Source organism: Oncorhynchus masou, chromosome 32, assembly GCF_036934945.1.
Source record: "Oncorhynchus masou masou isolate Uvic2021 chromosome 32, UVic_Omas_1.1, whole genome shotgun sequence".
In the NCBI taxonomy this organism is placed as follows: domain Eukaryota; kingdom Metazoa; phylum Chordata; class Actinopteri; order Salmoniformes; family Salmonidae; genus Oncorhynchus; species Oncorhynchus masou.
This window is the reverse complement of record NC_088243.1, coordinates 85,569,776-85,583,925: the sequence shown is the minus strand read 5'-3', so window position 1 is coordinate 85,583,925 and position 14,150 is coordinate 85,569,776. Positions and strand designations below refer to the sequence as shown.

The 14,150-nt window shown below is 44.0% G+C and overlaps 1 protein-coding gene across 1 annotated transcript in view; it reads right to left on the bottom strand.

Annotated features, from left to right (window-relative positions):
• Nucleotides 1-14,150, bottom strand: part of LOC135526742 (protocadherin Fat 2-like) — a 78,598-nt gene that overhangs the window by 43,733 nt on the left and 20,715 nt on the right. Inside the window, exons 6-12 of the mRNA XM_064955362.1 lie at nt 11,700-11,909; nt 11,196-11,403; nt 4,998-5,137; nt 4,604-4,879; nt 4,196-4,406; nt 3,747-3,933; nt 109-3,592 (exon numbers count right to left, since the gene is read on the bottom strand). Of these exons, the coding sequence (XP_064811434.1) occupies nt 109-3,592; nt 3,747-3,933; nt 4,196-4,406; nt 4,604-4,879; nt 4,998-5,137; nt 11,196-11,403; nt 11,700-11,909 (4,716 nt within the window). The remainder of the gene's footprint in view (nt 1-108; nt 3,593-3,746; nt 3,934-4,195; nt 4,407-4,603; nt 4,880-4,997; nt 5,138-11,195; nt 11,404-11,699; nt 11,910-14,150) is intronic.

Genomic DNA, 14,150 nt, shown 5'->3' with positions numbered 1-14,150 from the left:
AAGGGAATTTTATTTGCACATCTTGAACACAGAAATCATAAAGAATTGCATACAACATTCAAGTACAAAAATATTATATCAGTGAAAAAAAGATCTGCAAGAACATACCTGGATGACGGTGGTTCCTGGTGGCATGTTCTCAGCCAGGAAGGCCTTGTAAGGGTTGGCCTCGAACACCGGCACGTTGTCATTCACATCCTGGACCTGGATGCTGACCGACACCAGCGAGGCTACGTCGATCCCGTTGTGGTTGACTTGAGCAATAACATCTATCTGATACCACTTGGTCTTCTCGTGGTCAATGCTCTTCTGGACGAGTAGAGTACCGCTCTCTTTATCCAGAGCAAACACTCTGTCTCTGTTACTCTCCACTGTGTTGCCATTGACCAGGCTGTAGATGACTGGCATGTCGGAGTCGGCCTTGATCGTCCCGATCTCTGTTCCCATGGAGATGTCCTCGGCTGCGGAGAAGGTGTACAGTGGCTCGGAGAACTTCGGAAGAGAGACCTCAGGTGGTACTACTTTCACCTGCACCGGAACCGTGGATTTGTAGAATGGTAATCCGCCGTCCCGAGCCTTGACTTTGAAGTTTAATATCTTGTTCTCTTGACCTATCAGGCTCTCTTTGACGCTGACTATGCCAGTGAAGGGGTTGATCTCGATGATGTCCTGGGTCACTTCCTCTGCTTCCTCCACGGTGTAGGTGACGTCAGCATTTTTACCGTCGTCTGCATCGTATGCCATTATCTGAATCACGGGAGAACCTTTGTTTACAGTAGACTGGATTGAGACCTGATACTCTGATGCTTTGAACTGAGGGGCATTATCATTTTCATCTGTCAGGATAATCTTCACAGTGCAGAACGCTACTTTCCCTCCTCCATCTTTAGCCATCACCTTGATGGCGATCACTCTTTGAGATGGGTTCTCTCGATCTAAAGGTTGAGATGTTACGATCTGTCCATTCTTGTCTATGGAGAATTTGTCATCTGCCAGTTTGTTGATGATGGTGTAGTCCACGCTGCCGTAATGTCCATCGTCAGGATCTATGGCGGCCAGGCGAATTACACGTGTTCCAGCCTCAGCGTTCTCAGCTAGTTCCGCCTCGTAAATGTTTTTGTTGAAATAGGGACTGTGTTTATTAGTGTTCATCATATCAATGTTCACAGGGGCTGTGTTCTGGAAAACTCCATCTGACACAGCCACAGTGAGGTTGTAGAATGGGTCCACATTTCTCTTGCACACGTTAGAAAAGGAGATAATCCCGGAGGATTCGTTGATGGCGAAGTATCTTCCCTCATTACCTGAGAGGATCTTATACTGTAGATTGTTCAAGTCTCTGGTGTCGGGGTCCAAAGCTTGAATTCTTATGACGATGTGGCCACATTTGGCCAATTCATCCAGTGTTGCCTGATAGTGAGTCTTGGAGAAGTTTGGAGGGTTATCGTTGACATCGGTTACGTTAACAATGACATAGGCATCGCTGCTCAACGGGTTTGTGCCATTATCTATGGCTTTGATCTTTAACTGGAAGTGTTTTGTCTTCTCATAGTCCAACACCTGTGTTGTAACAATTAGACCACTCTGGGGGTCTATTTTAAAGAAGTCCGTTTCATTTCCCCCCGTCCCCATAATATGGAAGGTTAAGTCTCTATTTCTGCCGGAGTCTCTATCTGTAGCTGATATCTGTAATACAGACGTGCCTATGGGTAATCCTTCAGGTATATCCACTGTGTCCGTCAGCTTGGAGAAGACCGGAGCATTATCGTTAACATCTTCAACCTCTATTTCGACAGCGGCCTCTGAAAATGAGCCTGTCACAGAGTCAGTGGCTCGTACCGTCAATAGATGCATTGTCTGGCTCTCATAGTCCAACAAATCAGTGACACTCAACACCCCTGTTTTAAAATCTATGTGAAAGTTTTTTGAGGCATTCTTCTCTTCCAGATTGTAAATAAGCCGGTATCCCTCAGGGTTTCTTGCTTGTACATGCAAGATGGTGGTGAAGGGAGATGTGTTTTCAGGGACTTTTAGAGGATAGAGCAAAGTCTGAAAAACGGGGTTGGTGCGATTTCTCACCGTGATACTCAGCTCTGCTGAAGTGGTCCAACTGGGCGAGCCCTCGTCTGTGGCCAGGACAGTCAGGGTATATTTATTAGTAGCTTCAAAGTCTATAGGCCGCTGAAGGGACACGTCACCAACATAAGGGTCTATCCTAAAGAGATCAAAATCCTCCTCCAACAAGTACATAATAGAGCCATTTTCTCCAAGATCGCTGTCAGACGCCATGACTTGAAAGATTACATCTCCTGGGTCTGTGTCTTCAGAGATCATCATGGAGTGAGGCAGGTTCAATAACCTTGGTGGATTGTCATTGATGTCAGCTATGTAAATGCTGATGTGGGTTATTGCCCAACGAGGGGGACTCCTCATGTCTCTCACCTCCACCACTATGTCATAGACATCCTGCTCCTCTCTGTCGAAGGGGACGCCGGTGGTCTCAAGCACCCCTGATGTTGGGACTATAGCAAACCGTCCCATTGGGTTCAATACAGAGTAAATCAGAGGCTCGTTCAAGTAACTACCTGAAGCTCTCAACACAGCTAACATTTTGACCGTCATCGAGTTCTCCTCAATGGTGGCTGCATACAATCCCTGCTCAAATTTAAGATGGCCGCCTGCTGTTATGTTGGTGACGTTTATCTTAACTGTAGCAAGGTCTTTGTACAGGCCGTCAGAGGCTTTTACCAGCAGCTGGTAAAAGGATTTAAACTCTGAAACATTGTTTACAGAGATAGCACCAGTGGAAGGATGAATGAGAAAAGCCTCGTGAAGGTTGCCCTCTGTGATGCTGTACGAGACAGCTGAATCTGCATCTTGTGCCGTAACCCGTACAACCTCCATCTCTCTGACGGGAGGGAAGATGATGGACGACTCGTACACCGGCCTAGAGAATTTGGGGGAACAGTCATTGATGTCCAGGACACGGATGGTGACTCTGGCTGGCTCTGCTGCGCACAGAGACGGTTCCCCTGAATCCCGTACCTGAATGCTGAAGCTAAACTCAAGTGTTTCTTCAAAGTCCACCTCAGATATCACAGAGAGTGTACCCATGCTGGGATCTATATTGAAGACTTTCATCGCTTCCGGCTCCAGGATTTGGAAGAATAGGAGAGAGTTCGAGTCCCTGTCAGCATCAGAGGCTCGTATCACCAGAGGTGTGTTGTTCTCCCCCATCACCATGCTGTTTATGTGAGCAGACTCACTAATCTGGCCATGGAATTTCTCCTGGAGGAACACCGGAGGGTTATCATTCTCATCTATCACATAGACGTAAACAACCGTATCTGACGAGGCTCCTGCCGAGGTGCTGGCACGCACTTTGAGTCTGTAAGAGAAACACCTCTCGAAGTTGAGCCTTGCTTGGACAGAGAGAAGTCCGGACTCTGCATTGATGTGGAAGGTTCCGTTAGGGTCTCCTTCTTTGATGCTGTAGTGGACTGCGGATGGGCTGGCTGCTGAGACAGTGATCACGGGTGTTCCCAGGGGACTGGCTTCACTGACTTCTGAGAAGAACTCATCAGAGGGGAACCTGGGAGAGAGAAGAGAGAATGTTGTTTATTAGCAATTAGGAAAGCAGTACACAATATCAATAGTAGCTGACGTTGAATTATTTGATACAATTTACAAATTAAAACATTTAAGAATTATCAAACTACATAATAGTAGTTTATATACATACTAACCTGGGAGGGGTTATGTCTGAGAGCAGGACGGTGATGGAGACAGAACAGAGATCGCTGTGCTGGGGAAAACCCTGGTCTGTGGCCTTCACTGTCAGATGAAACTGCTCCTGGGGTAGGCTGTCCAGAGGTTTGGCGATAGTGATACTCCCCAGCTCGCCATCAATGTCAAAGGTGTTGTCCACATTCCCTGGAAAGATGAACAATGACCAAATAAAAATGAACAAATTATTTTACAAACATATTTTTGGTGTATATAGTGTTTTAAATTGTCAACACATTTGCCTATATGTGAGGGTAAAGTACAAATCTATCTCAAATAATGATTTTAGAATAGAATATACTTCTACACTCTTTTAAAGAATGCTAAAAACAGATTATCATGCTCGAAGAACAATCACAATTCAAATCCATCATAATCTACCCCCCATAATCTCTGATCTGTGTTGTACCTGAGTGAAGGGAGTAGATAATCTGAGCGTTGCTCCCCGTGTCCCTATCCAGAGCCTTGACACGCAGCACCTCTGTCCCAGCCGCAGCCAGAACGGTGATAGTGCCCTCATAGCCGGCCGCCAGGAAGGCAGGAGAGTGGTCGTTGCAGTCCTCCACATAAACCACTGCCTTCACAAAGTTTCTTTTCACTGGGATCTCCTGATCTCGAACCTACGGAGTAAAATGAGATGGTGAGAGCGGGACAGTGGGGGACGTTAACTTAATCCAAATTCAAACTCTGAGATAACCAGAAAAAAATGATTGCTGTAATCTGACAGAGATTTCTTTGTAAAATTGTTATGACAGATACGCTGTACTTTAGAGGGAGATGAAAAGTAGACATGACTAAAAAACATCAACAACATTACCATCACAATGAGGGTGTGCACAGAAAGCTTCTCACGGTCCAGCTGCTCAGTCATGACCAGAACACCACTCTTAGGGTCCAGATGGAAGCTCTTCAGGCTGTCTGGATGGACGCTGCTGTGGAGCGAGTAGATGAGTTTGCTGTTGCTGTCTCGGTCCTGAGCAGAGATGTGGAGGATGTCCTTCCGTGGAGAGGTGTCTTCCGGTACTCTGACCTCGTAGATGGACTTCATGAACATGGGTCGATGCTCGTTCATGTCCAGCACACGGATATATGCCTAGGAGACAGACAGACAGACAGACAGACAGACAGACAGACAGACAGACAGACAGAACAACTTAATCTAAAGTGTTTCCATAACTACTAATTTACTATATATTTCATGTGTGTATCACCTGTGTGGTTGCGACCTGATGCCCGTCTGTAACCTGTACAGTCAGATTATAGTTGGACTTCTTCCCTGCATCCAGAGGCCTGGCGATCACGATGCTGCCTGTGTTCCTCTCAATGTCAAAGTCCTGCTCCTCATCGCCGCCTGGGAACAACACAACAGATAGGAGACGGTATAAATGAATCAATATCATTCAATCACCCCATACAAGGACAGTTTGAAGTTTGACAGTTAGAAATTTTGACCGTTGAAAGGCCTCAATGGAAGCCTGCCCAGAGCCCCTCAGGATGTTTGTCTTCATATGTGTCTGTCACTGAGACTGACCCCAATAGCCTTATGGGAGGAGTGAGTGAAAACCCATATGGCAGTTGTGACACACAGGTGTGTCATCCAGAACCATAATGACTTGGCTGTGATTGGAGGATCATTCTTTCTACAGATGGACGTGTGGGCATTGAAGCGTCCACTGGAAACGGAGTTTGCCCCGTCGGGACAGTTGGAAAGACAAGAACACCAACAAAACATTCCAAAAAACGACTATTTCACCGCTTTGAATGATGGCCATCGCCCCGAATGAGTGCGTGTGAATATGGAATATGAGCTAAGAGGCCCTCCTCTCACTGAACGTGGCCACAAACACACGTACTGTGAGGCACCCGGAAACAGTTAAGAAGTATTACTTCCTGTGCATACTGCGCCTCATTTTACTGAGAGCAAAAAGCCAACAGTCTGCCAGTATGGGGCCAACGGACCACCGTCATCCTCACATGTTCAGCCATGTATGTATTAATGACAGAAAACAAGGTTGCAGAAAAGGGTCTCCCCCCCTCCCCCCGTGTCCAAGTGTACCAGAATAAGTGTAACAAAATTGTTTTAAGGGGAAACATTTGGCAGCGACACACTTTCAACAGACGCCGTGAACAGTAGGGGTAAAGCTCATGCTTGTTCATCCACATGGTGTTTATTAAGAAATAGATGCACCTTTTCAAGGCTCACATGACTCAATTTTAAACAAGCATTGCCTTTTAATATTACCAGTGGGACTACATGAAAATAGGGAATTTTGAAAATGTCACTTCTCCCACAAAATGTTGAGCATTATTGAAAAATTAATCATATGTTTAGATTTCTAGTTGGTGCTTTTGCAACATTTGAAAAAAAAACTCAGGTTGATGTTTATTGGCATGAATCTTCCCACTGGGCACAGATGTCAATTCAACGTCCATTCCAAATTGCCAGCAGCATACCACCCTGCATACCACCCTGTATACCACCCAGCACACCACCCAGCATACCACTGCTGGCTTGCTTCTGAAGCTAAGCAGGGTTGTTCCTGGTCCAGTTCCTGGATGGGAGACCAGATGATGCTGGAAGTGGTGTTGGAGGGCCAGTAGGAGGCACTCTTTCCTCTGGTCTAAATAAATCTCCCAATTGCCCAGGGCAGTGATTGGGGACACTGCCCTGTGTAGGGTGCTGTCTTTTGGATGGGATGTTAAACGGGTGTCTCTGAGGTCATTAAAGATCCCATGGCACTTATCGTAAGAGTAGGGGTGTTAACCCCGGTGTCCTGGCTAAATTCTCAAACCATCACAGTCACCTAATAATCCCCAAGTTACAATTGGCTCATTCATCCCCCTCCTCTCCCCTGTAACTATTCCCAAGGTCGTTGCTGCAAATGAGAACGTGTTCTCAGTCAATTTACCTGGTAAAATAATGGATAAAAAAATGGTTAAACGTGATTTCAGTGAAATGACGTGGAAACAACGTTGTTTCAACCAGTGGGTTGTTTACTTTTTGTCTTAATTTGAGGTTAGGGTTAGGCATTAGCAGTGTGGTTAAGGTTAGGTTTAAAATCAGATTTTATGACTTTGTGGCTGTGCCAGCTAGTGACCACTCTGTAAAGCTGCCTGTAGAACAAGATTCATGATGAAAAATGCTAACCTGTGGAAAAATGAAACATCCAAAGTATTCAATGCCCAGATAAAAAAATATTGCCAGACGGTTTGAAAGAAAAATCATAGATTGCTTAAATATATAATGGGCTGAAAAGCAGCTGTCACAGTCAAAGATCAAGTCATGTGAAAAGCTGGAAAGCTTCAACACATTAGAATTGCATTGGCTGCCACATTTAGCCAGCAAGTTATTTTCAAGACACTCTCTAAAGTGCCATGCTTCGGTTAATGTACAGAAACAGTCAAACGTTTGGACACACAAATTAATTCAAGAGGTTTTTCTTTATTTTTTACAACTATTTTCTACATTGTAGAAAAAAAGTGAAGACGTCAAAACTATGAAATAACACATATGGAATTATGTAGTAACCAAAAAAGTGTTAAAATAAATATATCTTCTATTTGAGATTCTTCAAAGTTCATTAGAGTTAATTACACCTCCGATTGCAGCACAAATAAAGCTCCAGTCAACATCAACTGTTCAGACGAGACTCTGTAAATCAGGCCTTCGTGGTCTAATTGCTGCAATGAAACCACTACTAAAGGACACCAATAGTAATAAGATACTTTCTTGGTCCAAGAAACACGAGCAATGGACAGTAGACTTGGGTAAAATCTGTCCTTTAGTCTGATGAGTCTAAAATTGAAATTTTTGGTTCCAACCACCTTGTCTTTGTGAGATGCAGAGTAGGTGAACAGATGATCTCCGCATGTGTGAATCCCACCGTGAAGCATGGAGGAGGAGGTGTGATGGTGTGGGGGTGCTTTTCTGGTGACACTGTCAGTGACTTATATATTTTAGATTCTTCAAAGTAGCCACCCTTTGCCTTGATGACAGCTTTGCACACTCTTGGCATTATCTCAACCAGCATCACCTGGAATGCTTTTCCAACAGTCTTGAAGGAATTCCCAAATACTGTATGCTGACCACTTGTTGGCTGCTTTTCCTTCACTCTGCGGTCCAACTCATCCCAAACCATCACAATTGGGTTGAGGTTGGGTGAATGTGGAGGCCAGGTCATCTGATGCAGCACCCCATCACTCTCCTTCTTGGTCAAATAGCCCTTACATAGCCTGGAGGTGTGTTGGGTCATTGTCCTGTTGATAAACAAATGATTTTTGCACTAAGCTCAAACCAGATGGGATTGCTTATCGCTGCAGAATGCTGTGGTAGCCATGTTGGTTAAGTGTGCCTTGAATTCTAAATAAATCACTGACAGTGTCACCAGCAAAGCACCTCCTCCTCCATGCTTCACGGTGGGAACTACACAGGCGGAGATCATCCGTTCACCTACTCTGCATCTCACAAAGACACAGCGGTTGGAACCAAAAATCTCACATTTTAACTGATCTAATGTCCATTGCTTGCAACGTTTCTTGGCCCAAGCAAGTATTTTCTTCTAATCGGTGTCCGTTATTAGTGGTTTCTTTGCAGCAATTTGACCATGAATTCCTGATTGACGCAGTTTCCTCTGAACAGCTCATGTTGAGATGTGTCTGTTCCATGAACTCTGTGATGCATTTATTTGGGCTGCAATTTCTGAGGCTGGTAACCCTAATGAACTTATCCTCTGCGGCAGAGGTAACTCTGGGTCTTCCTTTCCTGTGGCGGTCCTCATGAGAGCCAGTTTCATCATAGCGCTTGATGGTTTTTGCGACTGCACTTGAAGTAACTTCCGGATGTACAGACCTTCATGTCTTAAAGTAATGATGGACTGTCATTTCTCTTGGCTTATTTGAGCTGTTCTTGTCATAATATGGACTTGGTCTTTTACCAAATAAGGATATATTCTGTATACCACCCTTACCTTGTCACAACACAACTGATTGGCTCAATTCATTAAGAAGTAAAGAAATACACAAATTACCTTTCAACAAGGCAGACCTGTTAATTGAAATGCATTTCAGGTGACTACCTCATGAAGCTGGTTGAGAGAATGCCAAGAGTGTGCAAAGCTGTCATCAAGGCAAAGGGTGGATACTTTGAAGAATCTAAAAAATAAAATAGATTTTGATTTGTTTAACACTTCTTTGGTTACTACATGATTCCATATGTGTTATTTCATCATTTTGATGTCTTCACTATTATTCTACAATGTGGAAAATAGCAAAAATAAAGAACAAATCTTATTTTTAGTTAATCCAAGTTCATTTCATTGTCAAAGAGCTAGATGAATACTTTAGCAAAGGGTCAACAACCTGTTCTGCCACGTGGCCTCGTGAGGCAGATCATCCATCAGAGTTAGGCTCTACCTATCCTGTCGTGTCCTGGCCCTTCATCTGAGGAAGTCTGGCTTTGTTCCCCTCGCGCTGGGGTGTAGGGCACACACACACACACACACACACACACACACACACACACACACACACACACACACACACACACACACACACACACACACACACACGCACACACGCACACACACACACACACACAGGGCCCCTGCCCCTCGCTGAGGTCTTATCTGCCACACCGAGACCAGGCTGCTCAGTTCAGAGTGACATGAACTCAATCTACCATTATAGTTTACATGGTGCACAGCAAAACACACAGCGCACAGCAAAACACACAGCGCACAGCAAAACACACAGAGCACAGAAAAACACACAGAGCACAGCAAAACACACAGCGCACAGCAAAACACACAGCGCACAGCAAAACACACAGAGCACAGCAAAACACACAGCGCACAGCAAAACTCACAGAGCACAGCAAAACACACAGCGCACAGCAAAACACATAGCGCACAGCAAAACACACAGCGCACAGCAAAACACACAGAGCACAGCAAAACACACAGCGCACAGCAAAACACACAGCGCACAGCAAAACTCACAGCGCACAGCAAAACACACAGGGCACAGCAAAACACACAGCGCACAGCAAAACACACAGAGCACAGCAAAACACACAGCGCACAGCAAAACACACAGCGCACTGCAAAACTCACAGCGCACAGCAAAACACACAGCGCACAGCAAAACACACAGAGCACAGCAAAACACACAGCGCACAGCAAAACACACAGAGCACAGCAAAACACACAGCAAAACACACAGCAAAACTCACAGCGCACAGCAAAACACACAGCAAAACTCACAGCGCACAGAAAAACACACAGCAAAACTCACAGCGCACAGCAAAACACACAGCGCACAGCAAAACATACAGCGCACAGCAAAACACACAGAGCACAGCAAAACACACAGCGCACAGCAAAACACACAGCGCACAGCAAAACACACAGAGCACAGCAAAACACACAGCAAAACACACAGCAAAACTCACAGCGCACAGAAAAACACACAGCAAAACACACAGCAAAACACACAGCAAAACTCACAGCGCACAGAAAAACACACAGCAAAACACACAGCAAAACTCACAGCGCACGGCTCCATGCCAGATTCTCATCATTAATAAAAGTCTATTTTCCTTCACAGTCCATTTGATTGGTCACGTTTTGACTTGCCTTTATGTACATTCCAAAAATGTGTGAAATGTTGACAGATCATTTTGACTCATTCCGTTTGGTCAGTTTAATAAAACAACTACTTCTACGGTAACTTTACTCTAAGTCTTTATTGTGTCAACTAATATAACTTTTGCTCGAAAAACATTAAATGTCACACATCTGATCATATTTTCCAGGATGTTAGTTTGTATAAAATAGGCTGTAATTCTACACACTAAAGAAACACTTGGCTGTACTTATGCACGGTCCATGTCATCAACACACAACATACTGCACATCTCCACACATCACTTTAAACACATCTAGTCACTTTAAACAATGCCACTTTATATAATGTTTACATACTCTAAATTGCTCATCTCATATTTATATACTGTACTCTATACCATCTACTGCATCTTGCCATCTTGATGTAATGTATCACTAGCCACTTTAAACAATGCCACTTTATATAATGTTTACCTACCCTACATTACTTATCTCATATGTATATCCTGTATTCTATACCATCTACTGCATCTTGCCTATGCCGCTCGACCAACACTCATCCATATATTTATATGTACATATTCTTATTCATTCCTTTACACCTGTGTGTGTATAAGGTAGTTGTTGTGAAATTGTTAGATTACTTGTTAGATATTACTGATCTGTGAACTAGAAGCACAAGCATTTCGCTACACTCGCATTAACATCTGCTAACCAAGTGTATGTGACCAATAAAAATGTGCTTTGATTTGATTTGACGTCAGAGTTACCGATGTTAGTCCTCACCTGTGATGTCATACCACAGGAGCCTCTGTGTCTCCGTGAGGATGATCCCCACCATGTGAGTGACAGGATCCGTCTCCATGACAGTGAAGGGGAAGTGTGGCTCGTCAAACGTCAGCGGATCGGAGGTGGGCGTCGGCTTGGGGATCCACTCTACGTCGAGGCGGACTGTCGACGATCTCACCGGACTCCCATGGTCTTCTGCTTTGATCTGACAGAGGGAATGGATGGGATGGAGAGACAATGCTAATGTTATTGGGGTGTGGATCTTTGTGTTACTCATCACACTACATGAGAACATGACATGGTTGGTGTTCATCACAATGGTGTTCACATGCAACTTCACATGCACGTTTACACTCTACATGTGAACGAGAGTCATGAAAGAAGATGCGGTTGTTTTTGTTTTGGAATAGCTAGTGTCCTAAAGATTGCTCCACCATTGCGTGTGGTTGTGAAAAGCAGAAGAATTCTTGTAACATGTTAACTATGTGGTTGTCCACGTACCGTGAGGATGCTGTAGTTGCCTGCTGTAAAGTCCCCGTGTGCCGTCACCACCCCAGTGTCTGGATGGATCTCAAACCTCCCCTCCTGGTTGTCCTGGAGACTGAAGGTGACCTCAGCATTGGGGCCTTCATCGTCGTCCTGGGCAACCATCCGACACACCTCCGCCTGTGGTTCCGCCCCCTGACCCCTGTGTTGCTCAGGTAGTTTGACCTGGAACCAATCAATGAATTAATCAGTCACATTTATTTATAAAAGCCCATTATTACATCAGCAGCTGACACAAAGTGCTTTAATAGTAAGTAGGGCTGAATGGCATCCTATTCCCTAATTAGTGCACTAATTTTAACCAGATATGGTCCAAGTCAAAAGTAGTGCACAATGGCTGCGTTTAAACAGCCAGCCAAATGTAGATATACAGTGCCTTGCAAAACTATTCATTCCCCTTGGCGTTTTTCCTGCTTTGTTGCATTACAACCTGTAATTTAAATGGATTTTTAATGGGATTTCATGTAATGGACATACACAAAATAGTCCAAATTGATGAAGTGAAATGAAGGGAAAAAAAATGTTTAAAAAATTCTAACAAATAAATAAATAATGGAAAAGTGGTGAGTGCATATGTATTTACCCCCTTTGCTATGAAGCCCCTAAATAAGATCTGGTGCAACCAATTACCTTCAGAAGTCACATAATTAGTTAAATAAAGTCCACCTGTGTGAAATCTAAGTGTCACATGATCTCAGTATATATACACCTGTTCTGAAAGGCTCCAGAGTCTGCAACACCACTAAGCAAGTGACACCATGAAGACCAAGGAGCTCTCCAAACAGGTCAGGGACAAAGTTGTGGAGAAGTACAGATCAGGTTTGGGTTATAAAAAAATATACAAAACTTTGAACATCCCACAGAGCACCATTAAATCCATTATTAAAAAATGGAAAGAATATGGCACCACAACAAACCTGCCAAGAGAGGTCCGCCCACCAAAACTCACAGGCAAGGAGGGCATTAATCAAAAAGGCAACAAAGATACCAAATATAACCCTGAAGCAGCTGCAAAGCTCCACAGCGGAGATTGAAGTATCTGTCCATAGGACCACTTTAAGCCGTACACTCCACTGAGTTGGGCTTTATGGAAGAGTGGACAGAAATATAGCCATTGCTTAAAGAAAAAAATAAGCAAATACGTTTGGTGTTCGCCAAAAGGTATGTGGGAGACTCCCCAAATATATGGAAGAAGGTACTCTGGTCAGATGAGACTAAAATTGAGGTTTTGGCTATCAAGGAAAAAGCTATGTCTGGCACAAATCCAACACCTCTCATCACCCCGAGAACATCATCCCATGTTTTTCATTGGCAGGGACTGGGAAACTGGTCAGAGTTGAAAGAACGATGGATGGTGCTAAATACAGGGAAATTCTTGAGGGAAACCTGTTTCAGTCTTCCAGAGATTTGAGACTGGGACAGAGGTTCACCTTCCAGCAAGATAATGGCCCTACACATACTGCTAAAGCAACACTCAAATGTTTTAATGTTTTAACATTGAAATGTCTTGGAATGGCCTAGTCACAGCCCAGACTTCAATCCAATTGAGAATATGTGGTATGACTTAAAAAGTGTACGTTGTTAAAAGTTAATTTGTAGAATTTCTTTCCTTCTTAATGCGTTTGAGCCAATCAGTTGTATTGTGACAAGGTAGGGTTGGTATACAGAAGATTGCCCTGTTTGGTAAAAGACCAAGTCCATATTATGGCAAGAACAGCTCAAATAAGCTAAGAGAAACAACAGTCCATCATTACTTTAAGACATGAAGGTCGGGCAAGGCAGAAAATTTCAAGAACTTTGAAAGTTTCTTCAAGTGCTGTCAAGAAAAACATCAAGCACTATGATGAAACTGGCTCTCACGAGGACTACCACAGGAAAGGAAGACCCAGAGTTACCTCTGCTGCAGAGGATACGTTCATTAGAGTTAACTGCACCTCACCTTGCAGCCCAAATAAATGCTTCATAGAGTTCAAGTAACAGACACATCTCAACATCGACTGTTCAGAGGTGACTGCCTGAATCAGGCCTTCATGGTCGAATTGCTGCAAAGAAACCACTACTAAAGGACATCAATAATAAGAAAAGACTTGCTTTGGCCAAGAAACACAAGCAATATTAGACCGGGGGAAATCTGTCCTTTGGTCTGATGAGTCCAAATTTCAGATTTCCAACCGCCATCTTTTTGTGAGATGCAGGGTAGGTGAACGGATGATCTCCGCATGTGTGGTTCCCACCGTGAAGCATGGAGGAGGAGGTGTGATGGTGTGGGGTGCTTTTGCTGGTGACACTGTCAGTGATTTATTTAGTATTCAAGGCACACTTGAATGCGCTTAGTACGACAATAATTTAATTTTTCAATAGGACAATGACCCAAAACACCTCCAGGCTGTGTAAGAGTTATTTGAA